This window comes from Oncorhynchus masou, unplaced genomic scaffold, assembly GCF_036934945.1.
Source record: "Oncorhynchus masou masou isolate Uvic2021 unplaced genomic scaffold, UVic_Omas_1.1 unplaced_scaffold_1031, whole genome shotgun sequence".
NCBI classification, from domain to species: domain Eukaryota; kingdom Metazoa; phylum Chordata; class Actinopteri; order Salmoniformes; family Salmonidae; genus Oncorhynchus; species Oncorhynchus masou.
This window is the reverse complement of record NW_027000005.1, coordinates 59,637-74,636: the sequence shown is the minus strand read 5'-3', so window position 1 is coordinate 74,636 and position 15,000 is coordinate 59,637. Positions and strand designations below refer to the sequence as shown.

The 15,000-nt window shown below is 42.8% G+C and overlaps 1 protein-coding gene across 1 annotated transcript in view; it reads left to right on the top strand.

Annotated features, from left to right (window-relative positions):
* clcn7 (chloride channel 7) overlaps nt 1-15,000 on the top strand; it is an 85,214-nt gene that overhangs the window by 67,850 nt on the left and 2,364 nt on the right. The window contains exons 21-25 of the mRNA XM_064957840.1: nt 1,404-1,489; nt 1,721-1,853; nt 2,017-2,076; nt 2,913-3,089; nt 3,689-3,769. Of these exons, the coding sequence (XP_064813912.1) occupies nt 1,404-1,489; nt 1,721-1,853; nt 2,017-2,076; nt 2,913-3,089; nt 3,689-3,769 (537 nt within the window). The remainder of the gene's footprint in view (nt 1-1,403; nt 1,490-1,720; nt 1,854-2,016; nt 2,077-2,912; nt 3,090-3,688; nt 3,770-15,000) is intronic.

The window sequence follows — 15,000 nt, the reverse complement described above, 5'->3', positions numbered from 1 at the left end:
AGGCCATCTGTAGTGGACCAAAAACAAGGCTCCCCGGTCACTGTCTTGGCCTGAAGACATGTTACCACTGTTAAATTCATGGAGGCAACTGTCGATGCAAGGAGTGACCCTCCACAGATATCAACATGATCGATTGAACCATATGGAGAGGCTGTACAATGTTTTATGTTCACAGATATTAGACTACTGTAGCTTATCCACTGGTTCTGAATTGGGTTACAACAAACAGTTCAATTAATATCAGCTCATGATGTAAGTTATTTTCTAGAACAATCAATAAGTATTTATTATTCGTCTATAAATCCCAGAATGGATGTAGCGACTGTGGATTTACGTTAACGGCAATATCCTGTTAATGAAGTGGGTTTAAGGGTGGGGCCAAACTCCTCCGTTGTCTTGGTGACGTAGTAGCAGCCTGAAGCTCTCCATGCACACGCGCTGAGACTGGGAGACTGTGGGAGACTGTGGGAGACTGTGGGAGACTGTGGGAGACTGTGGGAGACTGTGGGAGACTGTGGGAGACTGTGGGAGACTGTGGGAGACTGTGGGAGACTGTGGGAGACTGTGGGAGACTGTGGGAGACTGTGGGAGACTGTGGGAGAGTTCCCTGCCTACTGAGACTGGGAGACTGTGGGAGACTGTGGGAGACTGTGGGAGACTGTGGGAGACTGTGGGAGACTGTGGGAGACTGTGGGAGACTGTGGGAGAGTGTGGGAGACTGTGGGAGACTGTGGGAGAGTTCCCTGCCCACTGAGACTGTGGGAGACTGTGGGAGACTGTGGGAGACTGTGGGAGACTGTGGGAGAGTTCCCTGCCCACTGAGACTGTGGGAGACTGTGGGAGACTGTGGGAGACTGTGGGAGACTGTGGGAGACTGTGGGAGACTGTGGGAGACTGTGGGAGACTGTGGGAGACTGGGAGACTGTGGGAGACTGTGGGAGACTGTGGGAGACTGTGTGAGAGTGCCCTGCCCACTGAGACTGTGTGAGACTGTGTGAGACTGTGTGAGACTGTGTGAGAGTGCCCTGCCCACTGAGACTGTGGGAGACTGTGGGAGACTGTGGGAGACTGTGGCGGAGCTCCCTGCCCACTGAGACTGTGTGAGAGTCGTTCTGAGGTTCAGTCTGTGTAGTAATCCATCTGGTTGTTCTGAGGTTCAGTCTCTGTAGTAATCCATCTGGTTGTTCTGAGGTTCAGTCTCTGTAGTAATCCATCTGGTTGTTCTGAGGTTCAGTCTCTGTAGTAATCCATCTGGTCGTTCCTCAGGGTCGTTCTGAGGTTCAGTCTCTGTAGTAATCCATCTGGTTGTTCTGAGGTTCAGTCTCTGTAGTAATCCATCTGGTCGTTCCTCAGGGTCGTTCTGATGTTCAGTCTGTGTTGTAATCCATCTGGTCGTTCCTCAGGGTCTGTATGACATCCACATCAAGCTGCAGAGTGTTCCCTTCCTGCACTTGGAGGCCCCTGCCACCTCCCACTGGCTAACAGCCAGGTAAGCCACTCTCTCATTGGCCGACTGCTGAGTAAGCCCTTCTCCTATTGGCTTACTGGCCGATGAGCCCGTTTCCCATTGGCTTAACTACCAGTTGACCCTCTGACCTCAATACTCTCCTTTTTCTCTCTCTCTAAATCTCCCCCTCTCTAAATCTCCCCCTCTCTCTCTAAATCTCTCCCTTCATCTCTCTCTCCACCTGGCCCTCCCTCCATCCTTCCTCTCTCTCAGGGAGGTGATGGGTGCCCCAGTCACCTGTTTTAACCGTATAGAAAAGGTCGGCACCATTGTGGACGTCCTTAGCAACACCTCCACCAATCACAACGGCTTCCCTGTCGTCGTGCCGGTCGACGCTAGCGACGATGTATGGAAAGCTCCGTCCACAGGCCATTAATGTCTTATAGTTGGGCTTGACTTCTAATTGGCTGAGAAAGTTGATTACCTCTGAACAGTCTATGACTCCTCCTTCTTTCATTCATCCCTGCTTTCTGTCTTCTCTTTCACTCATCCCTTCATCCTCTCCTCAGCTGGGGAAGATCTGTGGACTCATCCTTCGTTCTCAGCTCATTGTTCTGCTCAAACACAAGGTGAGAGAAGCTCTAGGTGTCTGTCCTGTCCTGTCGATCTGTCTGTCCTGTCTCTGTATTAATCTCTCTCTCCTCTCTCCTCTCTCTCTCTCCCCTCTATCTTTCCCTCTCTCTTTCCCTCTCGCTCTCTCTCTCTCTCGCTCCTCTCTCTCGCTCCTCTCTCTCGCTCCTCTCTCTCGCTCCTCTCTCTCCTCTCTCTCTGTCTCTCTGTCTCTGTCTCTGTCTCTCTCCCTCTCTCTCTCTGTCTCTGTGTCTCTGTCTCTCTCCCTCTCTCTCTCTGTCTCTGTGTCTCTCCCTCTCTCTCTCTGTCTCTGTGTCTCTGTCTCTCTCTCTCGGTCTCTGTCTCTCTCTCTGTCTCTCTCTCGGTCTCTCTCTCTGTCTCTGTCTCTCTCTCTCTCGGTCTCTCTCCCTCTCTCTCTCTCTGTCTCTCTCTGTCTCTGTGTCTCTCCCTCTCTCTCTCTGTCTCTGTGTCTCTGTCTCTCTCTCTCGGTCTCTGTCTCTCTCTCTCTGTCTCTCTCTCGGTCTCTCTCTCTGTCTCTGTCTCTCTCTCTCTCGGTCTCTCTCCCTCTCTCTCTCTGTCTCTCTCTGTCTCTGTCTCTCTCCCTCTGTCTCTCTGTCTCTCTCTGTCTCTCTCTCTCTCTCTGTCTCTGTCTCTCTGTCTCTGTGTCTCTGTGTCTCTGTGTCTCTGTGTCTCTGTGTCTCTGTGTCTCTGTCTCTCTCTGTCTCTGTCTCTCTCTCTCTGTCTCTCTCCTTCTCTCTCTCGGTCTCTGTCTCTCTCTCTCTCGGTCTCTCTCTCGGTCTCTCTCTGTCTCTCTCTCTCTCCTGTGTCTGTCCAGGTGTTTGTAGAGCTGGCTCGGTCCAGGTTGACCCAGAGGAAGCTACAGCTGAAGGACTTTAGGGATGCCTATCCTCGCTTCCCCCCCATCCAGAGTATCCACGTCTCCCAGGATGAGAGGGAGTGCATGATGGACCTGACAGAGTTCATGAACCCTACACCCTACACCGTACCACAGGTATATACAGCCTTCAGAAAGGACTCCTTGATGAATTCCACATTTTGTTGTTACACACATTTACACCCCAATAATGACAAAGTTTAAAACTACAATGTTATCTCCTGTCACAGCCATTAAACTCTGTCAGTTAGGTTAGTATTGTAGAGTAACTACAATGTTGTTGATCCATCCACAGTTTTCTCCTATCACAGCCATTAAACTCTGTAACTGTTTTTAAGTCAACATTGGCATCATGGTGAAATCCCCGAGCGGTTTCCTTCCCCCCGGCAACTGAGTTAGGAAGGATTCTTGTATCTTTGATGTGATTGGGTGTATTGATACACCATCCAAAGTGTAATTAATAACTTCACCATGCTCAAAGGGATATTCACTGTCTGCTTTTTAAATGTTGACCCATCTAGGGGTTGTGGAGTAACAGAGTACATTTAGAAAGTAACCTACCAACCCTGTCGACCAATAGGAGCCCTTTGTGAGGCAGTGGAAAACCTCCCTGGTCTTTATGGTTGAGTCTGTGTTTGTAATTCACTGAGGGACCTTACAGGGACCACACACGCAGAGTACACACCCCCTCCCCCTCTCTCTCTCTCCCCCGACAGGAGACGTCTCTTCCTCGTGTGTTTAAGTTGTTCAGAGCTCTGGGTCTCAGGCACCTGGTCGTAGTGGACAGCGAGAACAGGGTGAGTTACTGTGTGTGTGTGTACACCTACGGTACTGTGTGTGTGTGTGTACACCTACGGTACTGTGTGTGTGTGTGTGTGTGTACACCTACGGTACTGTGTGTGTGTGTGTACACCTACGGTACTGTGTGTGTGTGTACACCTACGGTACTGTGTGTGTGTGTGTACACCTACGGTACTGTGTGTGTGTGTACACATACGGTACTGTGTGTGTGTGTGTGTGTACACCTACGGTACTGTGTGTGTGTGTGTGTGTACACCTACGGTACTGTGTGTGTGTGTGTGTGTACACCTACGGTACTGTGTGTGTGTGATAATATATGTATATATATATATATATGAGCTGGTGTGTGTATAGGTTCAACTATATAGATGTTCTATGTGTTAATAGCATATAATTCAATATTTTGTTCAGAATTTATTTTTCTACAAATTATGTCCTATTCCCTATATAGTGTCCTTAAACCACCTGGGACCACCTAGGTATAACCTGTCTCTTCTCTCTATAGGTTGTAGGTATAACCTGTCTCTTCTCTCTATAGGTTGTAGGTATAACCTGTCTCTACTCTCTATAGGTTGTAGGTATAACCTGTCTCTTCTCTCTATAGGTTGTAGGTATAACCTGTCTCTACTCTCTATAGGTTGTAGGTATAACCTGTCTCTACTCTCTATAGGTTGTAGGTCTGGTATAACCTGTCTCTTCTCTCTATAGGTTGTAGGTATAACCTGTCTCTACTCTCTATAGGTTGTAGGTATAACCTGTCTCTTCTCTCTATAGGTTGTAGGTCTGGTATAACCTGTCTCTACTCTCTATAGGTTGTAGGTCTGGTATAACCTGTCTCTTCTCTCTATAGGTTGTAGGTATAACCTGTCTCTTCTCTCTATAGGTTGTAGGTATAACCTGTCTCTTCTCTCTATAGGTTGTAGGTCTGGTATAACCTGTCTCTTCTCTCTATAGGTTGTAGGTCTGGTATAACCTGTCTCTTCTCTCTATAGGTTGTAGGTCTGGTATAACCTGTCTCTTCTCTCTATAGGTTGTAGGTATAACCTGTCTCTTCTCTCTATAGGTTGTAGGTCTGGTATAACCTGTCTCTTCTCTCTATAGGTTGTAGGTATAACCTGTCTCTACTCAATTCAATTCAATTCAAGGGGCTTTATTGGCATGGGAAACATATGTTAACATTGCCAAAGCAAGTAAGGTATATAATATATAAAGTGAAATAAACAATAAAAATTAACAGTAGACATCACACATACAGAAGTTTCAAAACAATAAAGACATTACAAATGTCATATTATATATATATACAGTGTTTTTACAATGTGCAAATGGTAAAGGACACAAGATAAAATAAATAAGCATAGATATGTGTTGTATTTACAATGGTGTGTGTTCTTCACTGGTTGCCCTTTTCTCTATGGCAACAGGTCACAAATCTTGCTGCTCTGATGGCACACTGTGGAATTTCACCCAGTAGATATGGGAGTTTTTCAAAATTGGATTTGTTTTCTTCTTTGTGGATCTGTGTAATCTGAGGGAAATATGTCTCTCTAATATGGTCATACATTGGGCAGGAGGTTAGGAAGTGCAGCTCAGTTTCCACCTCATTTTGTGGGCAGTGAGCACATAGCCTGTCTTCCCTTGAGAGCCATGTCTGCCTACGGCGGCCTTTCTCAATAGCAAGGCTATGCTCGCTGAGTCTGTACATAGTCAAAGCTTTCCTTAATTTTGGGTCAGTCACAGTGGTCAGGTATTCTGCCGCTGTGTACTCTCTGGTGTAGGGCCAAATAGCACTCTAGTTTGCTCTGTTTTTTTGTTAATTCTTTCCAATGTGTCAAGTAATTATCTTTTTGTTTTCTCATGATTTGGTTGGGTCTAATTGTGCTGCTGTCATGGGGCTCTGTAGGGTGTGTTTGTGAACAGAGCCCCAGGACCAGCTTGCTTAGGGACTCTTCTCCAGGTTCATCTCTCTGTAGGTGATGGCTTTGTTGTGGAAGGTTTGGGAATCGCTTCCTTTTAGGTGGTTATAGAATTTAACTGCTCTTTTCTGGATTTTGATAATTAGTGGGTATCGGCCTAATTCTGCTCTGCATGCATTATTTGGTGTTCTACGTTGTACACTGAGGATATTTTTGCAGAATTCTGCGTGGTATAGTCTCAATTTGGTGTTTGTCCCATTTTGTGAAGTCTTGGTTGGTGAGCGGACCCCAGACCTCACAACCATAAAGGTTGTAGGTCTATGACTGATTCAAGTATTTTTAGGTAAATCCTAATGTTGAGGTATGTCTCTACTCTCTATAGGTTGTAGGTATAACCTGTCTCTTCTCTCTATAGGTTGTAGGTATAACCTCTCTGTCTCTCTATAGGTTGTAGGTATAACCTGTCTCTTCTCTCTATAGGTTGTAGGTATAACCTGTCTCTTCTCTCTATAGGTTGTAGGTATAACCTGTCTCTTCTCTATAGGTTGTAGGTATAACCTGTCTCTATATAGGTTGTAGGTATAACCTGTCTCTTCTCTCTATAGGTTGTAGGTCTGTATAACCTGTCTCTATCTCTATAGGTTGTAGGTATAACCTGTCTCTTCTCTCTATAGGTTGTAGGTCTGGTATAACCTGTCTCTTCTCTCTATAGGTTGTAGGTATAACCTGTCTCTTCTCTCTATAGGTTGTAGGTTGTCTCTTCTCTCTATAGGTTGTAGGTATAACCTGTCTCTTCTCTCTATAGGTTGTAGGTATAACCTGTCTCTTCTCTCTATAGGTTGTAGGTATAACCTGTCTCTTCTCTCTATAGGTTGTAGGTATAACCTGTCTCTAGGTTGTAGGTATAACCTGTCTCTTCTCTCTATAGGTTGTAGGTATAACCTGTCTCTACTCTCTATAGGTTGTAGGTCTGGTATAACCTGTCTCTACTCTCTATAGGTTGTAGGTATAACCTGTCTCTTCTCTCTATAGGTTGTAGGTCTGGTATAACCTGTCTCTACTCTCTATAGGTTGTAGGTATAACCTGTCTCTACTCTCTATAGGTTGTAGGTTAACCTGTCTCTTCTCTCTATAGGTTGTAGGTCTAAACCTGTCTCTACTCTCTATAGGTTGTAGGTATAACCTGTCTCTACTCTCTATAGGTTGTAGGTATAACCTGTCTCTTCTCTCTATAGGTTGTAGGTATAACCTGTCTCTTCTCTCTATAGGTTGTAGGTCTGGTATAACCTGTCTCTTCTCTCTATAGGTTGTAGGTATAACCTGTCTCTTCTCTCTATAGGTTGTAGGTATAACCTGTCTCTACTCTCTATAGGTTGTAGGTCTGGTATAACCTGTCTCTTCTCTCTATAGTTGTAGGTATAACCTGTCTCTTCTCTCTATAGGTTGTAGGTATAACCTGTCTCTTCTCTCTATAGGTTGTAGGTCTGTCTCTTCTCTCTATAGGTTGTATAACCTGTCTCTTCTCTCTATAGGTTGTAGGTATAACCTGTCTCTTCTCTCTATAGGTTGTAGGTATAACCTGTCTCTCTCTCTATAGGTTGTAGGTATAACCTGTCTCTTCTCTCTATAGGTTGTAGGTATAACCTGTCTCTACTCTCTATAGGTTGTAGGTATAACCTGTCTCTTCTCTCTATAGGTTGTAGGTATAACCTGTCTCTTCTCTCTATAGGTTGTAGGTTAACCTGTCTCTTCTCTCTATAGGTTGTAGGTATAACCTGTCTCTTCTCTCTATAGGTTGTAGGTATAACCTGTCTCTTCTCTCTATAGGTTGTAGGTATAACCTGTCTCTACTCTCTATAGGTTGTAGGTCTGGTATAACCTGTCTCTACTCTCTATTGGTTGTAGGTATAACCTGTCTCTACTCTCTATAGGTTGTAGGTATAACCTGTCTCTATAGGTTGTAGGTATAACCTGTCTCTTCTCTCTATAGGTTGTAGGTATAACCTGTCTCTTCTCTCTATAGGTTGTAGGTATAACCTGTCTCTTCTCTCTATAGGTTGTAGTCTGGTATAACCTGTCTACTCTCTCTATAGGTATAACCTGTCTCTTCTCTCTATAGGTTGTAGGTATAACCTGTCTCTCTTCTATAGGTTGTAGGTATAACCTGTCTCTTCTCTCTATAGGTTGTAGGTATAACCTGTCTCTTCTCTCTATAGGTTGTAGGTCTGGTATAACCTGTCTCTTCTCTCTATAGGTTGTAGGTATAACCTGTCTCTTCTCTCTATAGGTTGTAGGTATAACCTGTCTCTTCTCTCTATAGGTTGTAGGTCTGGTTGTATAACCTGTCTCTTCTCTCTATAGGTTGGTCTGGTATAACCTGTCTCTTCTCTCTATAGGTTGTAGGTATAACCTGTCTCTTCTCTCTATAGGTTGTAGGTATAACCTGTCTCTTCTCTCTATAGGTTGTAGGTCTGGTATAACCTGTCTCTTCTCTCTATAGGTTGTAGGTCTGGTATAACCTGTCTCTTCTCTCTATAGGTTGTAGGTATAACTCTCTTCTCTCTCTATAGGTTGTAGGTATAACCTGTCTCTTCTCTCTATAGGTTGTAGGTATAACCTGTCTCTTCTCTCTATAGGTTGTAGGTATAACCTGTCTCTTCTCTCTATAGGTTGTAGGTATAACCTGTCTCTTCTCTCTATAGGTTGTAGGTATAACCTGTCTCTTCTCTCTATAGGTTGTAGGTATAACCTGTCTCTTCTCTCTATAGGTTGTAGGTATAACCTGTCTCTTCTCTCTATAGGTTGTAGGTATAACCTGTCTCTTCTCTCTATAGGTTGTAGGTATAACCTGTCTCTTCTCTCTATAGGTTGTAGGTATAACCTGTCTCTTCTCTCTATAGGTTGTAGGTATAACCTGTCTCTTCTCTATAGGTTGTAGGTCTGGTATAACCTGTCTCTTCTCTCTATAGGTTGTAGGTATAACCTGTCTCTTCTCTCTATAGGTTGTATAACCTGTCTCTTCTCTCTATAGGTTGTAGGTCTGGTATAACCTGTCTCTTCTCTCTATAGGTTGTAGGTATAACCTGTCTCTTCTCTCTATAGGTTGTAGGTATAACCTGTCTCTTCTCTCTATAGGTTGTAGGTCTGGTATAACCTGTCTCTTCTCTCTATAGGTTGTAGGTCTGGTTGTATAACCTGTCTCTTCTCTCTATAGGTTGTAGGTATAACCTGTCTCTTCTCTCTATAGGTTGTAGGTATAACCTGTCTCTTCTCTCTATAGGTTGTAGGTATAACCTGTCTCTTCTCTCTATAGGTTGTAGGTATAACCTGTCTCTTCTCTCTATAGGTTGTAGGTATAACCTGTCTCTTCTCTCTATAGGTTGTAGGTATAACCTGTCTCTTCTCTCTATAGGTTGTAGGTATAACCTGTCTCTTCTCTCTATAGGTTGTAGGTATAACCTGTCTCTTCTCTCTATAGGTTGTAGGTCTGGTATAACCTGTCTCTTCTCTCTATAGGTTGTAGGTATAACCTGGGTTGTAGGTATAACCTGTCTCTACTCTCTATAGGTTGTAGGTCTGGTATAACCTGTCTCTTCTCTATAGGTTGTAGGTATAACCTGTCTCTACTCTCTATAGGTTGTAGGTATAACCTGTCTCTTCTCTCTATAGGTTGTAGGTATAACCTGTCTCTACTCTCTATAGGTTGTAGGTATAACCTGTCTCTACTCTCTATAGGTTGTAGGTCTGTATAACCTGTCTCTACTCTCTATAGGTTGTAGGTATAACCTGTCTCTTCTCTCTATAGGTTGTAGGTATAACCTGTCTCTTCTCTCTATAGGTTGTAGGTATAACTCTCTATAGGTTGTAGGTCTGGTATAACCTGTCTCTTCTCTCTATAGGTTGTAGGTTGGTTGTAGGTATAACCTGTCTCTTCTCTCTATAGGTTGTAGGTATAACCTGTCTCTTCTCTCTATAGGTTGTAGGTATAACCTGTCTCTTCTCTCTATAGGTTGTAGGTATAACCTGTCTCTTCTCTCTATAGGTTGTAGGTATAACCTGTCTCTACTCTCTATAGGTTGTAGGTCTGGTATAACCTGTCTCTTCTCTCTATAGGTTGTAGGTATAACCTGTCTCTTCTCTCTATAGGTTGTAGGTATAACCTGTCTCTTCTCTCTATAGGTTGTAGGTATAACCTGTCTCTTCTCTCTATAGGTTGTAGGTATAACCTGTCTCTTCTCTCTATAGGTTGTAGGTATAACCTGTCTCTACTCTCTATAGGTTGTAGGTATAACCTGTCTCTTCTCTCTATAGGTTGTAGGTATAACCTGTCTCTACTCTCTATAGGTTGTAGGTATAACCTGTCTCTTCTCTCTATAGGTTGTAGGTATAACCTGTCTCTTCTCTCTATAGGTTGTAGGTATAACCTGTCTCCTGTCTCTCTCTATAGGTTGTAGGTCCTGTCTCTTCTCTCTATAGGTTGTATAACCTGTCTCTACTCTCTATAGGTTGTAGGTATAACCTGTCTCTTCTCTCTATAGGTTGTAGGTATAACCTGTCTCTTCTCTCTATAGGTTGTAGGTCTGGTATAACCTGTCTCTTCTCTCTATAGGTTGTAGGTCTGGTATAACCTGTCTCTTCTCTCTATAGGTTGTAGGTATAACCTGTCTCTTCTCTCTATAGGTTGTAGGTATAACCTGTCTCTTCTCTCTATAGGTTGTAGGTATAACCTGTCTCTTCTCTCTATAGGTTGTAGGTATAACCTGTCTCTTCTCTCTATAGGTTGTAGGTATAACCTGTCTCTTCTCTCTATAGGTTGTAGGTCTGGTATAACCTGTCTCTTCTCTCTATAGGTTGTAGGTATAACCTGTCTCTTCTCTCTATAGGTTGTAGGTATAACCTGTCTCTACTCTCTATAGGTTGTAGGTATAACCTGTCTCTTCTCTCTATAGGTTGTAGGTATAACCTGTCTCTACTCTCTATAGGTTGTAGGTCTGGTATAACCTGTCTCTTCTCTCTATAGGTTGTAGGTATAACCTGTCTCTACTCTCTATAGGTTGTAGGTCTGGTATAACCTGTCTCTTCTCTCTATAGGTTGTAGGTATAACCTGTCTCTTCTCTCTATAGGTTGTAGGTATAACCTGTCTCTACTCTCTATAGGTTGTAGGTATAACCTGTCTCTTCTCTCTATAGGTTGTAGGTCTGGTATACTCTCTATAGGTTGTAGGTATAACCTGTCTCTTCTCTCTATAGGTTGTAGGTCTGGTATAACCTGTCTCTTCTCTCTATAGGTTGTAGGTATAACCTGTCTCTACTCTCTATAGGTTGTAGGTATAACCTGTCTCTTCTCTCTATAGGTTGTAGGTATATAGGTTGTAGGTATAACTGTCTCTTCTCTCTATAGGTTGTAGGTATAACCTGTCTCTTCTCTCTATAGGTTGTAGGTATAACCTGTCTCTTCTCTCTATAGGTTGTAGGTATAACCTGTTGTAGGTTGTAGGTATAACCTGTCTCTACTCTCTATAGGTTGTAGGTATAACCTGTCTCTTCTCTCTATAGGTTGTAGGTCTGGTATAACCTGTCTCTTCTCTCTATAGGTTGTAGGTATAACCTGTCTCTTCTCTCTATAGGTTGTAGGTATAACCTGTCTCTTCTCTCTATAGGTTGTAGGTCTGGTATAACCTGTCTCTACTCTCTATAGGTTGTAGGTATAACCTGTCTCTTCTCTCTATAGGTTGTAGGTCTGGTATAACCTGTCTCTTCTCTCTATAGGTTGTAGGTATAACCTGTCTCTACTCTCTATAGGTTGTAGGTATGGTATAACCTGTCTCTTCTCTATAGGTTGTAGGTATAACCTGTCTCTTCTCTCTATAGGTTGTAGGTATAACCTGTCTCTTCTCTCTATAGGTTGTAGGTATAACCTGTCTCTTCTCTCTATAGGTTGTAGGTCTGGTATAACCTGTCTCTTCTCTCTATAGGTTGTAGGTCTGGTATAACCTGTCTCTTCTCTCTATAGGTTGTAGGTATAACCTGTCTCTTCTCTCTATAGGTTGTAGGCATAACCTGTCTCTTCTCTCTATAGGTTGTATAACCTGTCTCTACTCTCTATAGGTTGTAGGTCTGGTATAACCTGTCTCTACTCTCTATAGGTTGTAGGTATAACCTGTCTCTACTCTCTATAGGTTGTAGGTATAACCTGTCTCTACTCTCTATAGGTTGTAGGTATAACCTGTCTCTTCTCTCTATAGGTTGTAGGTCTGGTATAACCTGTCTCTTCTCTCTATAGGTTGTAGGTATAACCTGTCTCTTCTCTCTATAGGTTGTAGGTATAACCTGTCTGGTTGTAGGTATAACCTGTCTCTACTCTCTATAGGTTGTAGGTATAACCTGTCTCTACTCTCTATAGGTTGTAGGTATAACCTGTCTCTTCTCTCTATAGGTTGTAGGTATAACCTGTCTCTTCTCTCTATAGGTTGTAGGTCTGGTATAACCTGTCTCTTCTCTCTATAGGTTGTAGGTATAACCTGTCTCTACTCTCTATAGGTTGTAGGTCTGGTATAACCTGTCTCTTCTCTCTATAGGTTGTAGGTATAACCTGTCTCTACTCTCTATAGGTTGTAGGTCTGGTATAACCTGTCTCTACTCTCTATAGGTTGTAGGTCTGGTATAACCTGTCTCTTCTCTCTATAGGTTGTAGGTATAACCTGTCTCTACTCTCTATAGGTTGTAGGTCTGGTATAACCTGTCTCTTCTCTCTATAGGTTGTAGGTATAACCTGTCTCTACTCTCTATAGGTTGTAGGTATAACCTGTCTCTTCTCTCTATAGGTTGTAGGTCTGGTATAACCTGTCTCTACTCTCTATAGGTTGTAGGTCTGGTATAACCTGTCTCTACTCTCTATAGGTTGTAGGTATAACCTGTCTCTTCTCTCTATAGGTTGTAGGTATAACCTGTCTCTTCTCTCTATAGGTTGTAGGTATAACCTGTCTCTACTCTCTATAGGTTGTAGGTCTGGTATAACCTGTCTCTTCTCTCTATAGGTTGTAGGTATAACCTGTCTCTTCTCTCTATAGGTTGTAGGTATAACCTGTCTCTACTCTCTATAGGTTGTAGGTATAACCTGTCTCTTCTCTCTATAGGTTGTAGGTATAACCTGTCTCTTCTCTCTATAGGTTGTAGGTATAACCTGTCTCTTCTCTCTCTATATAGGTTGTAGGTATAACCTGTCTCTTCTCTCTATAGGTTGTAGGTATAACCTGTCTCTTCTCTCTATAGGTTGTAGGTATAACCTGTCTCTACTCTCTATAGGTTGTAGGTATAACCTGTCTCTTCTCTCTATAGGTTGTAGGTATAACCTGTCTCTTCTCTCTATAGGTTGTAGGTATAACCTGTCTCTACTCTCTATAGGTTGTAGGTATAACCTGTCTCTACTCTCTATAGGTTGTAGGTATAACCTGTCTCTTCTCTCTATAGGTTGTAGGTCTATAGGTTGTAGGTATAACCTGTCTCTACTCTCTATAGGTTGTAGGTCTGGTATAACCTGTCTCTACTCTCTATAGGTTGTAGGTATAACCTGTCTCTTCTCTCTATAGGTTGTAGGTATAACCTGTCTCTACTCTCTATAGGTTGTAGGTCTGGTATAACCTGTCTCTTCTCTCTATAGGTTGTAGGTATAACCTGTCTCTTCTCTCTATAGGTTGTAGGTATAACCTGTCTCTTCTCTCTATAGGTTGTAGGTCTGGTATAACCTGTCTCTTCTCTCTATAGGTTGTAGGTATAACCTGTCTCTTCTCTCTATAGGTTGTAGGTCTGGTATAACCTGTCTCTTCTCTCTATAGGTTGTAGGTATAACCTGTCTCTACTCTCTATAGGTTGTAGGTATAACCTGTCTCTTCTCTCTATAGGTTGTAGGTATAACCTGTCTCTTCTCTCTATAGGTTGTAGGTATAACCTGTCTCTTCTCTCTATAGGTTGTAGGTCTGGTATAACCTGTCTCTTCTCTCTATAGGTTGTAGGTATAACCTGTCTCTACTCTCTATAGGTTGTAGGTCTGGTATAACCTGTCTCTTCTCTCTATAGGTTGTAGGTATAACCTGTCTCTTCTCTCTATAGGTTGTAGGTATAACCTGTCTCTTCTCTCTATAGGTTGTAGGTATAACCTGTCTCTACTCTCTATAGGTTGTAGGTCTGGTATAACCTGTCTCTACTCTCTATAGGTTGTAGGTATAACCTGTCTCTTCTCTCTATAGGTTGTAGGTCTGGTATAACCTGTCTCTTCTCTCTATAGGTTGTAGGTATAACCTGTCTCTTCTCTCTATAGGTTGTAGGTATAACCTGTCTCTTCTCTCTATAGGTTGTAGGTATAACCTGTCTCTTCTCTCTATAGGTTGTAGGTCTGGTATAACCTGTCTCTTCTCTCTATAGGTTGTAGGTATAACCTGTCTCTTCTCTCTATAGGTTGTAGGTCTGGTATAACCTGTCTCTTCTCTCTATAGGTTGTAGGTATAACCTGTCTCTACTCTCTATAGGTTGTAGGTATAACCTGTCTCTACTCTCTATAGGTTGTAGGTCTGGTATAACCTGTCTCTTCTCTCTATAGGTTGTAGGTATAACCTGTCTCTTCTCTCTATAGGTTGTAGGTCTCTACTCTCTATAGGTTGTAGGTATAACCTGTCTCTACTCTCTATAGGTTGTAGGTATAACCTGTCTCTCTCTATAGGTTGTAGGTATAACCTGTCTCTACTCTCTATAGGTTGTAGGTCTGGTATAACCTGTCTCTACTCTCTATAGGTTGTAGGTCTAACCTGTCTCTACTCTCTATAGGTTGTAGGTCTGGTATAACCTGTCTCTTCTCTCTATAGGTTGTAGGTCTGGTATAACCTGTCTCTTCTCTCTATAGGTTGTAGGTATAACCTGTCTCTTCTCTCTATAGGTTGTAGGTCTGGTATAACCTGTCTCTTCTCTCTATAGGTTGTAGGTATAACCTGTCTCTTCTCTCTATAGGTTGTAGGTATAACCTGTCTCTACTCTCTATAGGTTGTAGGTCTGGTATAACCTGTCTCTACTCTCTATAGGTTGTAGGTATAACCTGTCTCTACTCTCTATAGGTTGTAGGTATAACCTGTCTCTTCTCTCTATAGGTTGTAGGTCTGGTATAACCTGTCTCTTCTCTCTATAGGTTGTAGGTCTGGTATAACCTGTCTCTACTCTCTATAGGTTGTAGGTATAACCTGTCTCTACTCTCTATAGGTTGTAGGTATAACCTGTCTCTACTCTCTATAGGTTGTAGGTATAACCTGTCTCTTCTCTCTATA